General features: G+C 40.2%; 1 protein-coding gene across 10 annotated transcripts in view; it reads left to right on the top strand.

The window, feature by feature from the left end:
* KIF1B (kinesin family member 1B) overlaps positions 1-25,462 on the top strand; it is a 92,433-nt gene that overhangs the window by 44,483 nt on the left and 22,488 nt on the right. For 6 of the 10 annotated variants that reach the window (XM_061450142.1, XM_061450138.1, XM_061450141.1 and 3 more), the window contains 11 exons: positions 12,094-12,187; positions 12,941-13,089; positions 13,698-13,876; positions 14,877-15,014; positions 15,785-16,033; positions 21,115-21,233; positions 22,874-22,959; positions 23,089-23,218; positions 23,574-23,733; positions 24,314-24,404; positions 24,890-25,008. In XM_061450142.1, coding sequence (XP_061306126.1) covers positions 12,094-12,187; positions 12,941-13,089; positions 13,698-13,876; positions 14,877-15,014; positions 15,785-16,033; positions 21,115-21,233; positions 22,874-22,959; positions 23,089-23,218; positions 23,574-23,733; positions 24,314-24,404; positions 24,890-25,008 — 1,514 coding nt within the window. Of the gene's footprint in view, positions 1-3,923; positions 9,010-12,093; positions 12,188-12,940; positions 13,090-13,697; positions 13,877-14,876; positions 15,015-15,784; positions 16,034-21,114; positions 21,234-22,873; positions 22,960-23,088; positions 23,219-23,573; positions 23,734-24,313; positions 24,405-24,889; positions 25,009-25,462 lie in introns of those variants that run through there. The other 4 variants (XM_061450145.1, XM_061450144.1, XM_061450143.1 and 1 more) reach the window with 2 other exon arrangements.

Here is a 25,462-nt window from a genome sequence, read left to right as displayed (position 1 = left end):
TTTGCTTTCAAATACTTTGTGTCTACAGTGAATTATTACCAGTGTGAATGAGCTCCTTCATCTTAATTCAGAGATTGTAATTGACAATGAAGAGTCTCTTGTTGAGACAGGTTGGATTTCTTGCAACTTAACCTGAAAGAAGGGCATTTCTATGCTCTTGCGTTTTTTGAAGTACCTTTACAGTAGTCTAACCAGCTACTTCTTGGGATGTTTGCCTTTATTTTTGTCTTGGATCACCAGAACACACTAATTTTGTGCTATCAAAGAGATTCCTAGAACATGGTTACACTAGGTTTATTTTTTTGAATGATGTCTGAAAATGTTGCTGCATTGTGCATGTTTTAACCCTTCTCCCTCCCCTGCATGGAGTTCCTTTTAAGGGTCTTAATGGTACACATGCCAATGGTGGGGTTATGACTAAGGAGCTAAGGGAATGTTAACTCGCTCAGAACAATGGAAATTCCACCATTCCACCTATTTCTTCAATAGGAAGTCTGATAAACTCAGTCTGACATAGGAAGACTTCAGTCTTCTCACAACAAGTGTCTTCTGAAGTGCATTACAAGTAGAAATTCATGCAGTCCTCAAGCACCCTGTGAATTTTAAAACCAAGCCCAGGAATGTAACCTAGATAACCTTAGGAACTCTGAGTCTCCTGATTCTGCTTTAACTGCACTGGGTTGTCTTTTAGCCAGAACGCAAATGTAATTGTGCCTGAATTCTCATAAAAATCTCAAAATCGGGATTCATTTGCTTGTAGTATTAGTCTGAGACCACTAAAAACTGTGGGTTAAGTGCATTCTGGGTTTTAAACTGTAGAGCTCTCCCTCTTCTTCCCAAAACAGAATGGGGTAAAGTACTGTGGCTTCCACAGGCAGAAGCTACATAAATTCTTATTTTAAAGCTTATATTATACACTTAAAGACTTCTGCATCTCCAGTTATGTCATTGCAAGGGGCTAATTTCTTGGATGGAGAGGAATGGTGGCAGAGTTTGAACCGAAGCAACACTTCGTTCCAAAAGGAAGTCAAGATGTGACTAATGTAACATTTCATCTCTGCATTTTTATAGTTAAAATTGGCATAGCTGAAAGTAGGAAGGCAAAACTCGGTTCGGTGTGTAAAGGAGATGCAAGTAATGGAATTCCCTCCCTCAAATTTTAGCTGGTAGGCATAAGCTAATCTATTGTGTGAATTAAAGATGTGAGAATTGGCTGTCTGGGGACCTGCTGCAGATAAAGCTGCATTTATGAAAGTGTGAAGGGAATTTGTTTCCCCATATGCATAAGATTAAGGGGAAGTTCTTTAGATAGTTGGTTGTTTAATACTGTAATAAAGTTGCTGATTTCTTTAAGCTGATTTTCTTCTGGCTGATTTCAATTAGTGGACAAAGGTGGAAGACTATCCTACATGCATTATTCATGTAGCTCCTGAAGGACACCATACCTAGTTGTAAGGGATCATATTAAATGAGATCGTTGGTCTGTTAAGCAGTATGCTGCCTATCACAGTGCTTAAGAATATTTCAGATGACAGCACAACTTCTTGACACATCATTTCTGTGTCACCATATGCAGAGTCTGGAATGGACAGGATTAATGCATTCATGCAACAGTCGTTGAATAATGATTGGGAAATCTGGGAATGCATTTCAGCTTGTGTACCTTAAAAGTATTTACATTGCTGTGATATCCAGCTGCAATATCAGGTTCTCTAACTTACTGCTATGTAAGACTGATATTGTAATAGAGATATTTTTCTTGGACTATAATCTTGGATATAAGAAGCTGGCTGATCCTGTTTACCAGATTGTTTTGGGTTTGTGCTGAGATTCCAACCAATTTTCCAGCCACTATTACTAGGGAATAGAAATAATCATTCTCCATTTTACAAATGGAATGTGACGATGTGTTTAACAGTGCTAAAATTATCTTCCTGGTTTTCTTGGTCATAATGCCTGTGACCACTTGATATTAGAATGTGGGTATATACCAGTATTGGTCTGCTTAACCTCTGAGTGCACATAGGGCAATGACCACAGAGTGTCTCTTAATCAGCTTTTTATACACAAGGCATGCTTTACCCATAAGTAGTAATATGGTATTTTTGTAACCTATAAGAATAATCCTGTGGAACTTGTGACTTAATGTTTAGTAGTTCATGTTTTGCCTTTCTGGATGTAACCATGAACGTGCACATTGTACAGTGTCTTCCTCCAGGGCATCTTTTGTTTCAGCTACAATATGCAGTATGTTAACAGCTGCTGTTTCCTTAGGCCACAAATTCTGTCAGCTGTAAACTCACAAAGAGTTTATGTTCTGTTTCTGAATCAGTGTTTTGTTTCTATTTTGACCTAAACTAGAAGTTGATACTCTAATGCTATTCTGAAATATTAAAAATACATTAAGTCACAAGAGGCTCAAATAATGTGAATCTTAGGCTGTGGAGCTTGTTACCCATAGAACAGAGCAGTATTTCTTCTATTCTCTTTCATCATTCCCAAAACAAATTATATTGTATTCCCCATTCTTCGTGGTCTTCAAGTTTAGGAACCTGTGGTTCTGAGTCAGTGACCTGGGTTTCCTTTGGTTTTAGAGTAACTGGCTGTTATTATTCCTGATTTCTTATGTTTTATTATTATGTGAAAAAATAGGGATGTTAGATAGAGGTTTATTAAAGACCAAATGCTGTGTTTTATTGAAGATGTTTGGATCACAATAATATGTAGGACTTCTTGTTTATTAAAGAGATGTCTTAATAATCCTTTAAAGAAAAGTAGGCTGATTTTAATTCCTGGTTGCAGTAAGCAATAATGGATATCCTTAACTTCTGGTGGCAGTAAACTTGAACAAGCATTCCTAGCATATGGAAACCTGAAGCACTGCTCATTAAAAATCATTTAGCAAAAGGTGGAAAACTTGTAATGAAGAAGCAAAACACGCATAATTCGTAGCAAGTGTGTGGAAGCTCCAGGCTCTAGGGTTTGAGAAGAGGACAAATCAAGGATATCAAATAGAGAATTTGTATTAAAACAACATATAAACCCAATAAGTCATTACTGCTTCATTCTTCTGAAACATTCCTCGGACAGACAAGACTGATAATGTTGGCTTTGCTTTAAACTAAGCAACAAGGTGACAAAAGGGGGGGAAAAAAACAACCCCAAAAAGCAAACCACAACCCACCTCTGAAACTCTGATTCTGGATATCCTTTTAGCTTGTAGCAAGTCTTGGAGTATGAGCCGCTGTCTTCACCTGTCATAGTGGCACTTACAGTCCTTTTAACATTGAACCTTTCGGCTGCTTCTGTTTCATTTTTTCTTATCGTCTAACACTTCTCTGGCTGCTATTGTAGTGAAGTGGATTCTAAACTTGAGCATCCCTGCAACCACGTGCAACGTTACTAACCAGTGTTAACCCGACTTACTCTGGCTGCTCATGACATCTTCTATGATGGCTGTTGTGTTCACCTACCTGGGGAGGATTTGCTGAAAGAAGCAACAGCAGGCACCAAGGCAAATGTGTGTGGCGGGGACTTGCATGTCTTTCTAGCATGTGTGAAGTGCAGTTTACACTTGGTTTTCAGTATTTTTTTCATTAGGAACTTGGTTTTAGTTGATTTATTTAAAGATTTTTGGAAGGGATTGGGAGGGAAGAGTTGAGATTATCTGGTATTTTGAGATGATGAGACTTTTAAATATAATGTTAATTTAGTGAAGAGCTCCAGTTTTGACAGTCCATGACTCTTGAAGATACATTTTAATGCCCTAACACTCAGTCTTCAGGGAGTTCCTTATCACTTGTTCTATTTTGATTTTTGATTTAGTTTTCTTTGCCTGCTACTTCTTGTTTAGCTTTTCCATTTTCTTACAATTTTAATTTTGGTTATTTTGGGGCCACTTCTTGATTTTTGTTTTTCCAAAGGATGCAGACTCTGATAGTGGGGATGATTCGGACAAGAGATCGTGTGAGGAGAGTTGGAGACTGATCACTTCCCTGAGAGAGAAGCTGCCCCCCAGCAAGCTCCAAACCATTGTAAAAAAGTGTGGCCTCCCCAGCAGTGGGAAGAAACGAGAGCCTATTAAAATGTACCAGATACCCCAGCGTCGACGCCTTAGCAAAGACTCCAAATGGGTTACCATCTCAGACTTAAAGATTCAGGCTGTGAAAGAGATTTGCTATGAGGTAGCGCTCAATGACTTCAGGCACACTAGGCAGGAGATTGAGGCTCTGGCCATTGTAAAAATGAAAGAGCTCTGTGCCATGTATGGGAAAAAAGATCCAAATGAGCGTGAATCGTGGCGAGCCGTTGCTCGTGATGTCTGGGACACAGTAGGAGTCGGAGATGAGAAGATTGAAGACATAATGGCCAATGGTAAAGGCATAACTGATGTGGATGACCTTAAGGTGCATATAGACAAATTGGAAGATATTTTGCAGGAAGTGAAGAAGCAAAACAACATGAAGGATGAAGAGATAAAAGTCCTTAGAAATAAGATGCTAAAAATGGAGAAGGTTCTACCTCTGATAGGGTCTCCAGAGAAAGCTCAGTCAACCATAGCTAATGCTAAGTCTCCGAACTCTGCCAGTGTGGTGGATGTGGATAAGAAGCCCACGGATGACTTAAAAAGAAGCGAGAATGATGAGCTTGCCAAAGAGGAGCGTGTTTCCCAGTTAATGGCAGGTGATCCTGCTTTCAGACGTGGACGATTACGTTGGATGAGGCAAGAGCAGATCCGCTTTAAAAACCTGCAACAGCAGGAAATAGCAAAACAGCTCCGTCGACAAAACATGCCTCACCGATTTATCCCACCCGAAAATCGCAAGCCCCGGTTTCCTTTCAAAAGCAATCCCAAACATAGGAACTCATGGAGTCCAGGCACCCATATCATTATCACAGAGGATGAAGTTATTGAGGTTCGAATCCCAAAAGAAGATGATAAGAGCAAAGAGGAAAACAAAGAGAAGGAAAGCAAAGCTGCTCCTAAAGACCCGCAGCAGCTGTGGAATCTTTATGGCCCCCAGAGGAACCAAGATAACATCCAAATTAACAGGCAGCAGTTAAACACTCAGCCACAGCCCAGCAGCCAGCAGCAGCCATCACCTCAGTTGCGCTGGAGGAGCAATTCTCTCAATAACGGCTCTCAGAAAGGCTTGCGGCGCCAGAGCTCGGGCTCCTCGGAATCCCTGCACTCGTACAGCGGGCAGCAGAACCCGGACCTGCAGACTTTCCAGCAGAAACGGCACATCCACCAGCACCGCCAGCCTTACTGCAACCCCAGCAATGGAGGCGGGGCGGAAGGCGGCACAGCCAACTCCCACCCAAAGCAGACTGACCGGCCTAACCACTGTAACCAGTTTGTGACGCCCCCACGGATGAGGCGCCAGTTCTCAGCACCCAACCTCAAAGCGGGCAGAGAAACCACAGTATGATTAGTTGGCCAAGAGTAGGCTGGGGGAGGAGGGAAGCAGGGGCCGTTCTGGGTTATCACTGCGAAACAGCCAGGATTGGCTTTGCTTATGTCTTGCTTTGGGTTTTGTTTGGCCAGGTAGAACTTGCCACACAAACACAAGGTACCGGCCCTTCAGCCCGTTCAGTTTGCATGTGACTTGTTGAGGTTTAAACAACACTGATTGGAAGAACATCCTGAAAAATTAAACCCTTTTTTTGCCTAGACTAGAAGACTTGGAGGGGAGGGATGTGGAGGGGAGAACTTCCCGGCTAGCTCATTTACCAGGGTTTTTTGTGTGTGTCTTGGAGTATTTTTCTAATGCTGAAAATACTGTCTGGATCTTACAAAGTGCTGCCTTCCTCCTGTGTTTTACGTAGACAATCAAAAGAGGAATTTAGTTTATAGCATTGAATGTTCCTTGTGACCTTTTTCTTAGCAATACGGAAACTGACCATCTGGTTTTAAATTGGTCTTGGCTCTTCAGAACAATATTTTCCACTCTTAACTCCAATTCTTAATGGTAATAATAACCTATAAACCAAAAGTTGTTGGCTGACAAGATACGTGGCTTTGTTTTATAGAGAAGTTAAGAAGAGCTGTTGGGTCACAACAGTCCCACTCCTTGAGTAGATGTCTTTTTTTTTTCCTCCTTCTGCTTAAGTTCATGATTATTGGTATTAAATTGCTGTGACAGTTAAACCTGCCTGAATGGAATTTTATGTCAGAATATATATATATTGCTGAAGCAATACTTTGGAAATAAGCTTTTTCTATTTCCCTTTGTGTCTCTAAATATCATAGTTTTTAATTATTATACAGAGATTGTGGATAGAAATGATTTTACAACACTCTGATGCAGGAAGAAGCCTCAGAATGCTGATGCTTTCTGGTTTGTGTTTTCAGCTTTCTAAGGCATAAGCCTGGGGATGTTCTTGAAATAGTTATGAAGATTTATAGATCACTACTTCTGAATTGGCTGAATTCTCCTCAAAGATAGGAGAATTGAACTGCTTCACCTTAATGTGATACCTCATGTTAGTGCCTCTGGTCTTGGATTAAACCCCTGGTTCAAGACTTGTTTAATAAAGGAGAAGGTGACTTCGAAGAGAAAATAGGATTCATTTTCCTTCTCCCCACGCTCAAAATGCAAGTTAAAATGTTTAATATCTATTTTGATCTGAAGAGGGTCTGTACTTGCAGGAGATTTCCCATAAAACAAGTGCTTGCAATCCCTACTTCAGATTGTTTCAAATGAATTAGAGGAAAACTGTTGATTAAGGAATATGCTTTATGAGCGTGGACTTTTATCTCCATTGGAGAGTCCCAATTTTAACTACACCCTTTATTCTTTCTGAGTTTCTTTGAGTGCAAGACAAAATTGTGCTTACTTCTGAAAATCTGTGGACTTAAGTATAAGCCCATCTAAAGCTTTGAGGACTTATTTTGGTTTGAAATTTGACTTGAATACGTTTTTAAAACCAAAATTGGCTACTACCCTAGATCTGGTAAGGTAGGTCCACTTTGCAGTCTATTTGTGCTGGTTTGCACAAATAGTCTTTAATTTACTTGAGGTTGCTAATTTTTTTTGATGAAATATAAGCCCTACTGGTAACTGTTAGTTCTGCGTGTTTCAGTATAGCTGTAGATGAGTAGGAAGTGCCTTGAGCTTACTTTCCATCTTGGTTTTGTTTCCTGTCCTCCTTTTTTTGCCCCCTCCTCACCTGTGCACGCTGTAGGTGCTGGTTGCGACACATTACATAGCAGCCACTCACCATGTATGTATCTATTAATCAAGTGTCAACTCTTTAAGTCTCTGCACATGTGTTACTGATAGGATACTGGCCCTCTGAGGTAGGAGATACAAAGTCAGTCCTCTAACTGTCCTAAAAGAACATCACTTGGGAATTACTTTATGGCAGGTTTAACTTTGTGTCCAAATCCGGCTTTGTAACTTGCATTTGTCTCATGCTGTGGCCTACTTGAACAAAGGAAATAAAGCATCATATCCAAAAATGTCTTGATTCTTAAAGAAGCCTTGTAGGGGAGCAGTACTTTCTTTGAGCTTGAGTCAGAATTGCAAAGTGAGTTTTGGCCTTCAAGTACTATTTTGCTGTTGCCTTTATTTTAGAATCCAGTTTTAGTAGTACATTGCACTTTGGTTTTGTGCATGTCAAGAGTAACGAGTTCTTTCATATCCTCAAAAAGGCTTGGACTCTCTTAATGTGTGCTGGGGAAAATCCTCCCAATTCTGTAGGAATATGTGAGCCAAACGGAGTGAGTCTGCATGGGGTAGGTCCTGAGAGAAGATGAAACCAATTTTATCATGTCCCATTTTTGCTGAGGATAGTGACTGCCTATGTGAAATCACCATGTGATTGAGCATAGAGTGACTTTGAAGTCCATGCAACTATGTGTACTGACATGAGATAAAAACTCCTGCTGCTTGATATTTTAATGCTAGACGCTAAAAGGATTTTGCCAACTTCAGCTCAGAAGTCTGAGCAGAAATGCCTAGGTAGTGGTGGTGATGATGATGAGCCATAGGTTGCATCAGTCTCTCTTGCCCCACTGCTTTAGTGCAGCACTACAACAACCCTGCTTATGCTGATGTTTTATGATTTGACAGAAAAGGGTAGTCAATGTCAAAATGGGGTCCAGTCTGCTCAGAGGAAGCAGCTTTTTTACCTGGCTTTTAGGAGGATATTACAGAAATGAAACTTGAAAAACAAAAGAATGGCCTATAAAAATAATTGCCTGCTCTAAGAATGGAATGTTAATTATAATGTAGTGCCTTATTTGATAGGGGAAGCAATACAAACTTGTGCATCTCTTGCACTATTCAGAAACACACACACCTCTCACTCCAAACTCTGTATTAATGAAGCTAATGAACAGTAATACAGCTTCTTCATAGAAGACAGTGTGGAAAGGCTTTCGGTTTAATGCAGATGTGGTATCCATGATGGGAGTGCTGGTTTAGTAAGCTTCATTGCCATTGCTAAGTGTTGATGTGCTGTGTGCTTTGACAGCTGGCTCATATCCACCTGTGCCTTAGTGATGATTGCTGAAATATCCTTTAAGACTCCCTAGGGACACATGGATTTGGGGCTGGGGGAAGTGCATGTCACTAACTCTCCTCTGATTGACTACAACAGCCTTTCTCAAGCAATCTAAATTTAGGGATCTGTCAAATTAGAGGATGCTATTTTTATCAGTACATTTAGCATAGTTTCTATATCTCCCTCACTGTTTGTCCTTTATCCTTTATATGTTGAAATTTGTTCTTTATCCTTTATATGTTGAAATCTGACTTGGATACTTCCCATTGAACCACTTCAGGAGCTGCCACATGAGAAATCTATGCTGTGTACCTATTTGTACTATAAAGAAAGCAGTGAGCTGCCTTTGAATTAAATGGGATTTTCAGATCTGTCCATTGTTTAAGAAAAAAACAAGTTGTGGATTGTCTTTAAGAGCAAGCATCTGCCTTGTGAAAAGCAGAACTGGTTTGTATTGTAACAAGTGCTCTTTCAATAAACTATGAAATACTCTTGTAAGTGTCAGACTTGTCTCAGTGAAATGGAAACGCAGTTTGATTGCAGGCTTCTAATTTTATTTCCTGTCTTGGGGTTGGTGTTGTTCTGGCAGAGTTAAAGAGGTTTCTCTAATTGTTCCTCAATCTGACTCTTGTAAGTCCGTCCACCCTGATTTTTCTGCTTCTGTATGTGAAAAGCAGCCTACACTATTTGTGTCCACTGTCACAAAACTCATTTAAGTTAAAATTCTAAGCTCTGGCAGAGAATACAGGGCTGGCTGCTCTCTGCCTGCTGAAGACAAAAGAAACAGGCTTTTATGCATACCTCAAATGCAGGAGGGAACCACACGCACTGCAGTACCATTGTGGACATCACATAGATCCAGAGAATCAAAGTTGTTATGGCACAGTGTTCTGCTTCAGAAGCTGGTCCAGTCTGGTCTTAAAAATCTTGGCCCTAGTTGGAGTGTCTGATTGTTTTTTTTCTGTTTTCATTAAAATCTGATTGTTGTGGCTTTAGATATTTCTGTGCCCATGGGCAAAATAAACTTTGCCTTCCCTTTGTCCACATTCATGGAGCTAATGATTTCAATCAGTCTGAAGCTATACAACAATTGAGTTCGAGTCGAGGGCAGCTTCTAGATGTACTTTTTCCTCTTCTAGCAGTTGAGGCACCTTTACATAGTACATACGGAATACACACTAAGTTATGTGTGTTTTATTGCTGTTTAGATCTGGAAATGTTTACCTGGAGAGCTGCCCATCTCACAGTAGAGCAAACCACCCCCTGTTACAGTGCAGTCAGTGCACCTTCTGTGTGAGCCAACCTGAAGTTCATCCTTCATCTGTTACTCAGCACCAGTTACTTGTAAATACTACCATAGTTTCAAGTGCCAGGAGGCAATCTCAGCCCTGGGTTGCTGCTTAGGGAAATGGTACCTGTTCTGTTTTTTCATTATGGGGAAAAAAACAGTTCTTAGTTTTAAGAGTAATTTTTGTTAATGTGGAGTCATTAAAAAGCGGCTGCTTCTATTCGGCTTTTATCTAGGTATTAAAATATACAGAAGATGTACTTACATGGCTCACAGGTCTGAAAATAGAGAAGACAAGAATCAGGTCTTTGAATGAATTTGATGTGCCTGGGTGTTTCATGCTGGAAGTAGAATTTTCACAGTGGAATGCTCCAGATTTTTGACCATTCCCTCTGCAGCTTTTCAGTTTCTCCAAAAGAATCTGGTCAAAGATTGTATTTAAACACTACCTGAAGAGCTTTTTGTTTTGTCATTTCTATCTAGCAGCTCAAAATGGCATCCTCAGATTACCCACTTCACACTAGAGGAAAACAAAGTATTTTACCCTTCCTTGCAAGTAAGAGAAGCTTGTTTCTGTCACTTCACATCTGACCTGTTTTACCTTGGTTTCAAATGTAAGAACATTATCTACAAAGACTGGGAAACAAAAGACCAGAGAGCATGCCTTTATGTGAATGAATTTGTAAGAGGAGTGTACTCTGGGTATTTCAGAACTGTAGATAAGTCTGAAACTCCTCATCAAGCCTAGAATAGGGCTTGGTTTTGTTAATCATTAAGAGTTTCAGAAAGAATATCAAAAGAAGGATGTATGTTTGTTTTGCTTGTAGTTCTTTTGCTGCTGGGCTAAGGTTTCCCTACACTGTAAGTATGTAGCCACCTTGGAGTGAATGAAACAGACACAGATGCAGAAGGAACAAATGAACTTCCAAAAGGAAATAAGAAAATTACAGTGCAGCCCTCCTACAATGGCCATGTATCTTTAATAGTTGAGTTTTCTCTTCCTAAAGGTCATGGGTGTTAAACTCCTGGTATTGAAAATACTCTACTTTTGAAGAACACATTTACCATTTTTTAATGCTAGCTCCAGGGAATAGAAACTACAGGAACACACTTCAAGTTTATCCCATTTCCAAATACTGTCTAAAAGTCTTTCTGACTGAACATGGGTTAAATTTGATGCAATCACATTATGGCAGTGTTAAGTGCTGTACTGTATAGAAACAAGTAAGGCAGCTGTTTAGGTGGGATGCTTAAACAAGATGGAAGGAAAATGTAAAGCTTTCCTTCTATAGCTGTTAGACTTAGGAATGCATTACTGCAAACAGTGCATTGGAGAGGAATTTTAGGAATTGGATCTGTGGAAAAGAGAAGGTTGGAGCACAAGATGAGTGGCTTCAAGAATTCTCCTTAATAAGTTGTAACTCTTTTGTAAAAATCCTGAGAAGCCAGTTTAATTGATGTAATGAGTGGCAAAGGATTATCTCCAAACAATAAAATACAGCACTGAGGTACGCTCTGAGACCAAGATCTGTTGTAAATATCCTGAATTTGTATTTGTTTGACCACCAAATAATAACAAGGTTATTAGGTCTTAGTAGCATTTATTTCAAGGCAGAATTGAATGAGAAGAAAATGCTCTTACACCGGAAGGTATTGTTGAAGTGCTCCTTGTGGAGCAGAGGTTTCTGCACAGACTGGTCTGCCCGCTTGCCAGGGTGGTGGTATTTGTATTCATCTTCTGGTGTATTAAACACACATGTGAGAATGCTGCTTGCATTCCAAGAGGAAAACCTAATTGAAAACGTCTTCCCCCCAACTGAAATGACTTTTTTGTATCAAAAGGCAAATCAGTGGTGCTGTTAATTCTCCTGTTTGAGAAAATGAAGGTGAATAATCCTCCCCTTTTACATTTATTTCTGTACTTTTCTCTATTTCTATCTTTTTCCTACCTCCCTGAAAGCAGCAAGCAGGTTTGCCCCCCAAAATCCCCTTTTCCCAGTCTTTAGCAAAACATAAATCCTAAACCTTTGCCTCTTACAGATACTATGAGCATGTGTATCTGATGATTTTAAACAGCACTGCTGTGTTAATTGTATTGGCCTCTGTCTTCTCTCTTTTCAAGGACAGATTATACTAAAACAATAGGTGTTGGTATGTGATCTCTGAGCTTTAACGGAAATGTCTTCATGTATTTTTTCTCTGTCTCTGTCATTCCATCTGAGGTGTTAGTCTCTCTTAACTGTTCTCCTTGCTTTTGTCTGTCCTCCTACACGGTATCTCCTCTCTTCCCGCAGGACTATGAGAGTAAGCTGCAGGCCCTACAGAAGCAGGTAGAGACGAGATCCTTGGCAGCTGAAACAACAGAGGAGGAGGAAGAGGAGGAAGAAGGTGAGTTTGAAGCTAAAACTAATTTGGACATAGCCGAGCCTAAAGGAACAGTTGCTACAGTATCTTTGCAATAGATAGAAAACTTGCTTTGGAAAGCTGTGAAGCACTTCATAGTTTCTTCATCTGTAATCTTCACAGCATTAAGATGTAAAATACCTATTCATGGAATGAATTCCACATCAGCAGTAGATATACATCCCCAGATTCCACAGATTCACAAACGAGATTAGTTAAACTGCAGTAGTCTTGAATTTGAAGGACTCAATCTCTTCGGCACTAACAGAGTTCACATGTCTTAAACCAAAATAATACTGTTGCCTTTCATTCCCGGTTTTGATTTTGAAGTTTCTTTTTGCTCTTTGGTAGGAATTCTTGGAATTCATGCTGTGACATGTCTGTATAACCCCATTTCTGACAGTAGTTCGAGTTTATTATTCCCATACTACTTGCTTTCATTCCACTGTTGCAGCATTTGGCTTCAAAACCTGGTAACTAATTGAAAATAATAGGAGTAGAATTTATCTTGTTTTCTGTTTCAAATCTCCTTCCTTGATCATTGTATCTCCACTGCTAGAGGTGAGGAAGTTTGAGTCCAATTTTTCCTCACTGAATAAAAAAATGCAGGGTTTTGTTTTCTGTTCTTCCCTTCCAGAAAAGGTGTTGAGAACTTGATGATGCAGTCAGCAGCAGTACTGACTGCTGTGGTGACTTAGAGAAGTCGCAGTGCTTTATTTCTTTCTTTGCTCTTCCTAGTGCCCTGGACACGACACGAGTACGAACTTGCACAGTGGGCTTTCAGGAAGTGGAAATTTCACCAGTTTACTTCCCTGAGGGACCAACTGTGGGGAAATGCAGTCTATCTGAAAGAAGCCAATGCCATCAGTGTGGAATTAAAGAAAAAGGTAGGGACACGCAAAGTAGCTTTTGAATTTTCTGACTCATCTGTTTTGACTGTATAATCCTGCTTCAAACACTTAGAGTTACTTGTAGTCTTTAAAGTTACATGTCGACTGCTTATTAGTTTGGGCTTTAAAAGGGTTCAGAAAATCATGAGTCTCTGATTCAGGCTTTTGGCTGACTGAACATCATCCCATGCAAATCTGGTTGATATATTCTCCTCTTTTTCATTTCCCTTGTGCTGTTCCTGTCAGTATCATAAACACATGTACATATACATCTCCCCAGGGCCCGGTCTTTTCCTTTTTGCTTGTAACTTGATATGGTCGTTCCTCTCCCCAAGAGAAGTGGGTGCTGCAGGATGTGCTAAGTTTATAGTTTTTCCAGACGTTTGGTAGCTGGGCCTATAAAGGCAAGATATTTGTACTAAGCTGAAAAATATGCTTTATGGCATTTTGAGGGGGGAAGAGTGATGTATAAAAAGCCCTGAGTCTGTTCACAGAGATGAAAGTCAAACTGGCTTCATTTGTTGCCTTAGATTAGGTGTCTGTCCCCGTTGTGATGCTGGTATGTGACTTCTCAGAACTAAAGTAATATTACCTTTTCTGTTCAGGTGCAGTTTCAGTTTGTCCTGCTGACAGACACCCTCTACTCACCCCTGCCACCAGAGCTTCTGCCCACCGAGCTGGAGAAGATCCGGGACAACAGGCCTTTCCCCCGTACAGTGGTAGCTGTAGAAGTCCAGGATCTGAAGAATGGAGCAACGCATTACTGGTCCTTAGAAAAACTCAAGTATGTAAATATTACTGGAGAACAAGATTCCTTCTATCCAAAGAGCTTCACTGAAAAATGTCACCCCTTGCTGTTCATTCTGTTGTTTTTTCTCTGTCCTCCCAAATGCCAGCTTTCTAGACAGTGTGGTATGTTTTAAATACCAGCTTCCAAGATTTTTTTTATCAAGTGCTTTTGTTCTCCAGCATCTTATCTTGCTCCCACGTTTAATTTTTGTCACTTAAGGTTAGACTTTATTCATAAGTCTAATAAGACTCATCACAGCTCATCTGTGCATAGCGGTTTTCATTCCTTCCACTGCAGTCGTTTCCTTGCTGCCTCTTATTATAAAACCTCCTGATGTAGGGCATAATTTAGAATAAACTTAAACAAAGACTTTATTTCTATCAAAGCTGCACAGATTCTAACTGCAATCTGAATAATTTTAATCATATATTTACAAAGAGGGAAAAGGCAAATGTCTTTTCCCCATTCTCTAAATACTGACTGAAGAGCTTTTTCTTCCACTAATGACTTCCAGATGAAGGATCTTGCAGTGGGAAACACTTGTTTTCTTCTCTAAAAGAAATAAATAATGAAAAGTCTGTAATGGAACCCATTCACTTTTGATTTAAAATGCCAACATTTCTGGAGTGGAATGCAAAAAACTGCCTAAATTACTCAGTAACTTTGATGCAAAAAAGGCAAAAAAAACTAGGCAGGTATTAGATGTTTAAGAAGAATACTCAGAAGTTTGAATGCAATTTGAAAGCCATATAAACTTCTGCAGTGACCTCGCCTCGTGTTTAATGGTTTTAGCCCACAAAATTGTTCCCAGAATCCCTAACATGTCAGAGAACTAGTATAGCATCAAACTTAGGGGTATCGACTCCTCTGTTCTTTATTCTCTCTTTCCTACGTGTAATTTGGTATAGGTGTAAGCAGTCTGCCTCACTTGGTGTTTCCTGCCTTATTTTATTCACTCTCTATTAATTTTTAACTCCTGCTTTCTTGTACACAGGCAGAGGTTGGACCTGATGCGTGAGATGTATGACAGAGCTGGGGAGATGGCATCTAATACACAGGAGGAGAGTGAAAGCGCGATGACAGGCAGCGACCCCTTCTATGATCGCTTTCATTGGTTCAAGCTTGTTGGGAGGTATGTGACCATGATCTCAACTGCTGGTGCACTGGTAACTCTTGTCAGCTCGGGATGAGCTTGGACTTTGGATGTGGTTATAAACTGTGTGGCCGCTAGTGTTAATTGTGTCTGGTGTCTTCCTGGGATTTCTGATAGACTTAAAATGTAGTGAAGAGCAGAAAATACTCTTTAGAGTGTTGCCAGTTCTGGTGTAACCTTGTAGGATCTGCTTTGATTGAACCCTTAGTAAGTTACAAGTTTAGCTTACAAAAATGCAGTTAGCTAAGTTCTATCTGAAGTCACTGTGTCAGAGCTGTGAGAATAATGAGCAACACTGGAAACTGAGGGGAAAAGTGGTCCAGGGCCTTACTTTTAATGTATGTGGTTCAAATAGTTTGGTCAAACCCTATGGCAATACCTAATGTCTGATGGGATTCTTTACTATTTCCTGATGTCAGCTGCACCTTTACAGTATTTTCTATTTACAAAAACGCTACGTGTTGGAAATAAGAATTGTAGCTGTGTTAAATGGGTGTGCTCTCAATAACTGTATGTTCAGCCATGTATATACTCACTTTTCATTTGCTTTCTGCTCAGTTCAAGGATGCTCTCCTTCCTGACTTTGTTAGCAAGCCCGCCCTTTACATTTCATTGCAGTCCAGATGGTTTGAAGCCTTTGCTTGTCGCTCAGGTGGTCTCTGTGCTGCTGAACCCAGGACAGGCTGTTAAATGAAGCATTCTTCTTTCCCCTCCCTCTGTTAATTGGTATTCCATTAACCGATATCTAGCTCCCCCATATTCCATGGCTGCGTGAATGAGCGTCTTGCTGATCGCACGCCCTCCCCCACTTTCTCCACGGCTGACTCCGACATCACTGAACTGGCTGATGAGCAGCAGGATGAGATGGAGGACTTTGATGATGAGGCCTTTGTGGATGATACTGGCTCCGACGTTGGAACTGAGGAGGGATCAGACCTCTTCAATGATGGGCGCGACCCGTTTTACGACCGATCCCCTTGGTTCATTTTAGTGGGAAGGTTGGTGAGGTTACTGTGAGAATGGCCAAAAGGGACCAGCTCTTGCTGTAGACTGCAGTGGCTTTGCCTTGTGCTGCACAGAATAGCTTGTCAAGCCAGCCAAAATATCTATATACATAAATTGGAATTCCCAGAGAATGAGTATAGTTTAATATTAAATTCTAATTTCCCATGTCAGAGGCCACGAAGACCTAAATAATGAGAAAAATACCCCTTAGATGTGACAATGTGAGGAAATCTGTTTCTAGAGAACTGTCACAACATCGAATGAATGTGGTTTTGCTTGTGTACAGTATTTGAGCATTTAGAAAATGCTCTATTTAGCCATTGCAAGGTCACTGAGCTAGTACCGTAGTATGTAATCATTCCATAGAAGAGAATTTCACGGTATGGTGGAAAGTTTTCTAAGTCCAATCCAATAAATCCATTTTTTGAAAACTCACCTGTCTGAAGAGGAAAGATGGCATGAGGAGAAAGAAGAATGGTCCTTTCTGGATGAGGAAAAGTGTATTCTTTGAGATGATTTGGCTTCTCAGATGATGCGTGACTCTTGGTATCAAGTATTAACATAGTGAAAGGTCGAGTTGCAATAAAACAAGTGGTAGTTTGCATGATTTCTTCACAGATCATCTTGCTCAAACATGTTATTCATGACAAGAAACATATTATTTAGGGACTTTGTTTCCTTCTCTTCTGCTCCGCCTCCCCAAGTTATGCCTTTTCCATCTCTCTGTAAGCCAATCTATGTTAAAACAATAAGGGTTACCACAGGTGTTGTATAAAACAGAGTGCAAGAGCTTGCCTTCATCCTTTTCTGTGATGCAGCAGGGAAGACTCATGGTCAGGAAGGCAGGTTCTTTTTGCAGCTTCCTCAAATGCAGGAAACTTCCTCACATTATTTGTGAAAATGAAGGGCTGAGTTTGTCAGTCTTTTACCAAGCTTTTAGGTCAGTTTAGCTGTATTGTCTAACTTCATTCTTTGTCTGTAGTGGACCTATTTATTTTGCTGTGCTTAAAAGTTGGAACTTCCTTGATTTAGTGTTTGAAACAAAAATTACAGTTACTAAAGATGCAGGAAATTGCATTAATCCTCTTTGATCTCTGTGAATTTTTGCCCTTATATGCAATGTCTAATAATGTGTTTTATAAAACTTAACCCTTTCAGGTTTATCTGATCCACAAGAGTCAGTTTGGGAAAGCCATCTTAACTGGCTTGGATGTGGTCATCAGCTAGTCACAGCATATGTGTGCTGTTTGCAATGACTGGGACTGCTTTGTGGTACCAGTGCTGGCATCCTAGCACACTCTCCTGTTGTGTGTTCTTTTGGAGCGGGACCTTCAGTGCTTGGGAAAAAGGGGAGCTATTCATCTTCATTTCACAGACTCTTCAGGAAGCACAACACAAGCTGAGCAAATAGATTGTACAATGGAAACAGGCGTGCTTCCTGGCAGTTACACAACTTGCTTCCCATTTCCATGTATTAAAAAGAATACTGAGCTCTGTTTCTGCAGACAGCCATGCGAAGCTGCAGCAGCTAGGCTTGAACCATGCAAGCAGCACATACTAAAGAACTCGGGCTGTAAATTGCATTGAGGAGTGAAACTTCATTTGTAGTATCTCTGAGTAGACAGCTGAATGACTTTTCCCAGTTGTTGGTTTCTATTCTGTTCTTCTATTCTTGTTTTGGTCTTTTGTGCTGATTCTGTCACAGAAAGCAGTTAGGCTGTTTAGCACCACTGAGTAGAAACTATTTTGATTCTCCAGTGTCTTGCAGCATGAGAATTCTACTTCTGAACAGCGTGACTTCTAAATACCAGGGGGTAGGTCCATCTACGTAGATACTGTCTTGAGCACAAGGTAGCATTGAATTTATAACAAACCCCAAGTCCCTGAACGCTTTAAACTGTGTACTGGTTTGTATATTGTGGAACGTGTAGGACAGAAATAAAATAGGCTTTAATACTTTTTGGGGGGGTTATCAGCAGTAATAAGTCCAGGCCATGAAGGAGAGGAGGAGGAGGAATTGATCACGTAGTTATCCAACTCCTTGGGCGTCACAGTATTTCCTTTACTCTCTGTGCTGTGACTGTCTTATTTGTACCTGTTAAAGAGAAGGAAAACAAAGAGCTGGTCCCTTTAGCCATCTCTTCTGGCATGCTGGGCTATCTTTAAGGCTGATTCTATTTAGTGGTGTGACATAGCAAGCATTTGCTATGTTTCTAAGGGAGGTGGGAAAGGACTGTGGGGCATTTTATTTGAATCTCGAATTGATGTGGTTATTTAAAGAACATGTCATCCTTCTGAGTTCTGTTGGTTTTGTTTTGACTTTTTCTTTTAAAGAAATTTGTGTTTGTTAAATTTAAGTTCTAGTTTTGTTGTGAGTATGCCATTTACCTCATCAATCTTTCTGCTAATACAGCTCCCCCTCTTTCAGTCTGCTGGGCTAAGGTGCAAGGGGACACTCGCAGATAGGATGTTGGGGGAGTGAGAGTGCTCCCAGATGTGGGAAGAGGAGGAGGAGAGCCTTAACATTTCATCCACTCCTAACTTGGTACTGTCTTGTGATGAAGCAGATGGAATGGCACGGGAAGGCAGGATTGCTGCATAAACCAGTTCTTTTCTCTGTACAGCAAGTGTGCTCTTGCTCTCCATTCTACAGAAGAGATCCAGCGTTATCGGCACCAAACAGGAGGCTTAAAACTTTTTGCATGATTTGCTTTTCTTTCTCTAAGTTAAACTGATTCCAGGTGACTGGATGGAGGGAAGTTAAGGAAGATGAGAAATACTGTATTTTTCACTTGGGATGGTCATTGAACTGAGGTGGCAGAATTGGATCTGCTCACAAAGCTGAATCCTCTGGCTGTCATGTGTTGAACAGCAGCTTTGGAACTTTAGCCATGCAAATAAATACCTGTTTTCATTTTTCATGCAGTTAATGCTTTCCACCAGTTTGGCTTTGAAGTAGGAATACTTCTATAATGACTGCCTCGTTTAGTTAGTGAAGCTGTCACATACATATCAATGCAAAGCTACGTGCATCCCTTTCTATTGGGGAAAAATGTCCGTTCTCCCTAGCTTGAAATGTGGTTTTCAAACTGTGTGTGTTTTCCGTGGTGAGCACATGACTCCATACCTTCATGAGCACCGTCTCTGGTCCAGTCCAAGTGAACGATCCCAGTTTGTTAGTGGGAGGGACTGTTTTCTTTCTGGTGGGATGCTGCTTTCTCAAAGAGCAGCACCTGCAATTGCAAAGGTAAAAATGGAAATCTTTTTATTTTTAGAGGAAAAAAGGAAAATATGCTAAACATTCAATTTTAGTACTTGAAATTTAAGTCTCTTCTCCTTCCCTTCCCCTGCTTTATTGGTGCTTCCCTCACTTTGGAGCAGACTGAAGAGGAAATAGATCCTAATCATAGTCAAGTGTTACGTTGCAGTTGTTCTTTTGTTGTTGTTGATGTATGGTTTTGTTCATTTTTTGTTGTTTTGCTACTTTTAGAGCCATATTAATCATTCTCTTCTCTATTGCATTGTGTCACCACTTTGGTTTTTTAGTAGCATTATTTTTGTCCCTTTAGTTCACAACTGACACCTCTTTGACTACCTTGTCATTTCAAGAGAATTCATTCATTCTGGGAGCAGGCATGTGAAACCAAGGAGAAACACTCTGGTCCTTAGCTGTGTGTCACAAGGAATTGAGTTTGAATCAGTCTTGCTGTGTTCACAGAACAAATTCCATAGCTGATGTCTCCAGACAGAGGCAGTGAACATCTTTATTTCTCTCCCAGTCCTCTTGTGTCATGCAGGACTTTTCCCTCTGAATATTAAACAGTAACAGTTATAAATCTGAGTAATTAACTATACTTAATAATAAAGACTAATAAAAAAGGACTGCAAGAAGGAAACCTTAAACAAATGACTGGTGTTTAGTGTAACTCAGTATGCATAAATTCATTAATTGCTTAGTCACTTACAATGTAATGATTGGTGAAACTCTTGGTTAAACTTCTATGCATGTCAGTACTCTTCTGAACTCTGAAACAGCTCCCTTAAATCAAGCCTTTCATTTGTTCCCCTTGTTGAGAGCCGTTCTGTACTTGACTCATTGGGCTTCTCAGCATCTGAAGTTTTCTCATCACACTGCAGTGTGGTGTTCTAAGAACTCAGTTCATTGCAGAAGTTAAATAACTTCATAACATTAGTCTAACTTTCAATTAAAGATCTGTACAATAAAACTTGTTAACTTATTGTTCCAAACCAGACCCTGCTTGATTATAACTTCAAAGGGTAGTGTTATGGCAGGATTGTCCAGTACTGGGCCTAAATGCTGCTTTTTCTATTGTAAATTGTAATTTCTAAGTTATTGCATGAGAATTCTGTTGTGTTGCTTGGTTTGGTTTTTATAAAAAAGGAAATAAATACAATACTCCTGAAGATATTTAGCTGTGAAGACCATCAGTCTTCCACTGTCCATACACCCAGTGAATCTTCCAAGAAACCTAAGAGGTGACTCACGGTTTATTGGAGGTTTCTGATTACTCTCTGTATGGTGTTACCAAATGAACATGGAGAGAGAAAACATTCAGTTAGTCTGTTTTGAATGGTGATTTTATATGTTCAGTAAAATATTTGAGGCTGTGTGAACACAGTAGATCAATTCCCTTTTAATTTATCACTTCAAACCACTCATGGGGTGGAAAACTCAAACAATTCTTTATACTCAGTAGTTCCTTAGACTTTTGTCATCTTGCTAACAGCTCCATTTACAACTGTGGTGCATCTAAAATTACCTTCTTTAAAGTCATCATCTTCAGTTGTGTCCTTCATATGTTCTGTAACTCACTAATATAAGCCCTGTGTCACCAGTATACTCTATTTAGAGCATTTTGTGGCTTCACTTAGTTTTGACACTGCTGCAGAGCCATGTGTGGACCATATGGATACGTGGCCACAGTGCAGGTCTAATAGGTGGAGTAAAGTAGACTGAAGATTTGAATGTCCCATTAGCCAACCAAATACTGCAGGCTGGTTTTGCAGATGTTTGCCTAATGCTGTTTGTGTTTTCTTTCCTTCCTATTACCAGGGCATTTGTATACTTGAGCAATCTGCTGTACCCGGTGCCTCTTATACACAGAGTAGCTGTTGTTAGTGAGAAGGGAGAAGTACGAGGATTTCTGCGAGTAGCAGTGCAAGCTATAGCAGGTGAGATACTCTGAGCTTTATGTTGCACCTCTCTGGTATGCTACAAATAGCTGCCCCTTCAAAAAATGGGCAAACAAATCAAACCTCTCTTTTCTATACTCAAGCCTGAATAATTTTAGTGTTGCGAAGAATACTTGTTCTTTATTATGAACTTGCTTTTGATTTTTTTCCATTGGTGTGAATCATATGGACCAAGCATGAATAAATCTGGAAAGAGATCAGAAGCTTTTAAAATGATGGTGTTGACCTCTGAAGTTTATATCTGGCAATTAATGTAGCACTGCTTTTGAAGACAGTGAAAGGGCTGACTACTGTCAGTAAGTCTAAAAGCTAAAAACCGAGTGAAGGTTTTCTTTCTGGCCTGCAGTATGAACATATTATAAAGAGAAATCAGCAGCAGTTTCCCATTTCATTGCCTCACTAAAATGTGTTTGGACTTAGAAGCTGCTTTAACATACTGTTTAATCACCAAGAATTACCAGCTTTTTAGAAGAGAAGGGTGGATACATGGGGATGGTAACTGCTTCATCCAGCTTTGAACTGCTGTTGTATGTGTGCCAGAGCTTAACTGTAGTCTGCTAGTCAGCAGCTAATAGACTTTTCCAGTATGAGGTGAGCTAGTTGAGTTTTACTGCTGGTAGTTAGCCATGTTGTGTCCGTGCTGGTGGGAGCACAGATGCTTCCCCTAATTTGTCCTTTCTAGCAGTGGCTAACTGCCAACATTTCTGTATTCTTTAGGTAGGGTAACCCTGGAAGTTTTGCTCTCCTTGGGAACATGTAATGAAATCTCAGCCTCTGAAGAAGTGTAAGAATAACTCTGGCAGGGACTAAACCAGCAAGTGAAATAAAATCTATTTAATGGGTACAAAAGTCCCATTTCTAGTTTGGTTTGGTCTCCTTAGCATTGACCAAATATTTCCAAATCAATACTCTATTTATCCATCCATATAAATAGAATACACCATGCCTAGTAGAAATTGAACTGGCGGCATCACCTGAAAGAAGGCCATGGCATTATTTGGTCTCTAAGCAAAGCTTTGGAACACATTCTGAATCATGGGATTTCTCTTGCAAGCATCTGTTTACTGTGGAAAAAATACCTGGTGTTTAAGCAGGCCTCATTGTTCCTCTGCACAAAGAGGAGGAGGTTAGATGGACAGGCTAAACAGACAGGACCACCCTTCAGACTTAAAAACATGCATTGATAACACTTGCTAGTGTTACTGCTTAGTTTATGGCTACAGAATTTTAGATGGCAGTTTAAATCAGTGTAAGTATCCACTTTCATGTTGGTCATTGCATTATGGGATGTTAATTTACCTCAGGTATAATAATCAGAAGTAAATAAATAATCAAATTCAGTATAAAGTTGTTTTGCATTCAAGATTCTTTAAAGTTAAGTATATTCATGATGCATCTTCAGAGCTTGTCTTGCTGTTTTCCCACACTTGAGTTCACAGTGGACAGATTTCTGCTGTGATTCTTTCCACCACTTACTCTAATCTGATGTTGCCTGACTGGAACGAGGCCTCTTCTGCTTTATGGACTGGTTTCCATTGTAATCAGAGTTTCTATGTAGATAACTCTGAGGGTTTTTCCCTCTCCTCTCCCATCACTGTTTTTTCCTTTCTGTTTTTTAGCTGATGAAGAAGCCCCAGATTATGGATCTGGCATTCGACAGTCTGGCACAGCTAAAATCTCATTTGACAATGAGTATTTTGATAAGGTAAGAAGTCTTAAAACTGAGTTAGGTTTCCTTGAGTGCAGTAGTTTGTGCTTCTAAAAAAGAATACTGTGGGGGAAGAAAGGGATGTCAGAACCAGTCTGTTACATGCCGCTTCATTTAATGTTTCAGAGTGATTTTTCTTCAGTTGCAATGACTCGCTCTGGGCTGTCATTGGAAGAATTAAGAATTGTGGAAGGGCAAGGACAGAATTCAGAGGTTACAACTCCTCCAGAGGAGATCAACAGAATGAATGAGCTGGGTAAGCAAGAAATATATAGTGGTTTTAGAGAACTGAAGGGAAATCTGGGACACTTTGGTCAGTGATAGGAAAGGGTTCTGAGTGTCCTTCAAGAATACAATAGATAGGGAGAGGTGTAACTGATGGGTTGCATGTGATACATGCTGGAGTTACTCGATTGAAGAACACTTGAAATGTACACAACCTGTTCCCAGGTGTTTAGATCTTTTGATTATGAGCAAGTATTTTGGGCTTAAACAAAAAAGTGTGATGGGACTAAACTGGTCCTGAAGGGGTATTTTAAGAAAAGAAAGGGCAGAGTGGGAGGAGAAGAAGAAAAAAGTGGTTTCATGCGGGGTGTTTCTGTCTCCCTAAGACTTGAAGTCAGCCACTCTGGATGGGAAGATGACTATGGAAGGATTCACTGAGGAAATTGGTGATCACTTGAAACTGGGCAGTGTGTTTACCTTCCGTGTGACAGTGCTGCAGGCCAGCGGCATCCTTCCTGAATACGCAGATATTTTCTGCCAGTTCAAGTAAGAATTTGTCCTTATTTACGCTACCAAGTAAGGGTTTGATAGTGCAAATAATAGTGGGCAATGAGGGTCTGATGGAAAGCCTTTTGCATTGCTAGCAGTATGGTATGGAGGAGAAAAACACCTTGTCAGTTACTTGTCCTGTACGAACAGTACCTGCTTTGTGTTAGGACGGTGTTAGGGAATAAGGGTTTGCAGAAAGGAATCATGAGTCACAGTGGACTCTGCAGAGACTAGCTGTAGATATCTTCAGTTTTTGCTTTGTAATGGCTTTTAAGGTGGTATTTGATTATACACATGCTCAACTGGAATGATAGCTGTAAGATCCTTGAGTAACTCAGTAGCTCTCAAGTAAGCGTGTTTTGGGTTAGTCCCTTATGAAAGGGAACGAAAATTAGCACTAATGGACAGAAAACAAGCACAGGATTTGTGGTTTCAAAGACTTTGGACTCAGCTCTGTAAAGTCCTAGCAGAAAAAATATAGGTTTCCTTTTAGTGTAGGGTTCACAGCACAGCAATCTTCACTAAATGGTTCTGTGGAGGTTTATTGTTGGGTTTTTATTTCTTTGTTTTTTTAAAGCTTTTTACATCGACACGATGAAGCTTTCTCAACAGAACCCCTCAAAAACAATGGTCGAGGGACTCCCCTTGGGTTTTACCATGTTCAGAATGTAAGTAAAACTTCACGTGAATAATAAGTGCCTGTTTTAGCACTGGGACTTGATTGTATTCTTATTATAATCATGAGAAGTGTATGGGAAAAGGGGGAAAGGGGAATATTAAGGACAGCAGGAGGAGTGATCAGGTGGATGATATAATCCCCAGCGGAGAAAGAAGAAAATACAGAATGATTATATGTGGCAGATTTAACTCTCCTGTTTCACCTCTACTTCCTGCCTTTGAATTCTCTGTTTCCTTCACAGGATGCTCAATGAAAGCAATTTAGAATTCAGGAAATAAAATCTGTGTGAATAGCAATGCTTATGGTCTCAGATGAACTGAATATATCTATTTTTATGAACTGTGTAATACTTCGGTAATGTGTAGCCTGATATTGAGGCTTTCATTTTCTCCTTTATCAGGGAGTAGAATGCCTAAACCAAAAAGGAAGTTCCTCTTTGTATGTCTCATTTTCTTTCCTTACTTTTCCTCCTAGATTGCTGTGGAAGTGACGGAATCATTTGTGGAGTACATCAAAACCAAGCCTATTGTGTTTGAAGTCTTTGGGCATTATCAGCAGCATCCTCTCCATCTGCAGGGACAGGATCTCAACAGGTATTGTTCGCTGTTCTGGCATAAAGGCTGTTAGTGATCGTGCTCAGGTGAGCTTTGCAGTGTGGGCAGTACTCTTTCATACTGCTGATATTGTATAGGCACACCCTCACAAACAGGATTCCTGAGTGAGGTGGGAAGAGAGCTGGAACCAGCCTATTTACCCAGTGTAGTATGTGTTGTTAGTGAGTGATGGAATTGTTCTGCCAGCTCAAACATGAAAAGCTGTTTTGCCAATACAGCTGTATCCACCCTGTTCTTAGAGGGTACAATATTGTACTCAGAACTAGAGTGGTGATCTCAGAGAGTTCTGGTAAACCTTAACAGTGCTCCAGGAGGCAGTGTGCTCTCAGGGCAAGTGGCCCGATGCATAAATGGCAGGTAACAAAAGAGGAGAGACAGACATTATGGGGGGAAAAAGGATTCTCAACCTCTTGACATCCTAATGCCAAAGTTG

The sequence above is a fragment of the Pezoporus flaviventris genome, unplaced genomic scaffold, assembly GCF_033815535.1.
Source record: "Pezoporus flaviventris isolate CSIRO_AGI_PZ_B2104156 unplaced genomic scaffold, CSIRO_AGI_Pfla_v1 ptg000009l, whole genome shotgun sequence".
In the NCBI taxonomy this organism is placed as follows: Eukaryota; Metazoa; Chordata; class Aves; order Psittaciformes; family Psittacidae; genus Pezoporus; species Pezoporus flaviventris.
The sequence above is the reverse complement of the archived record's forward strand: the minus strand, read 5'-3'. Positions and strand labels throughout refer to the sequence as shown.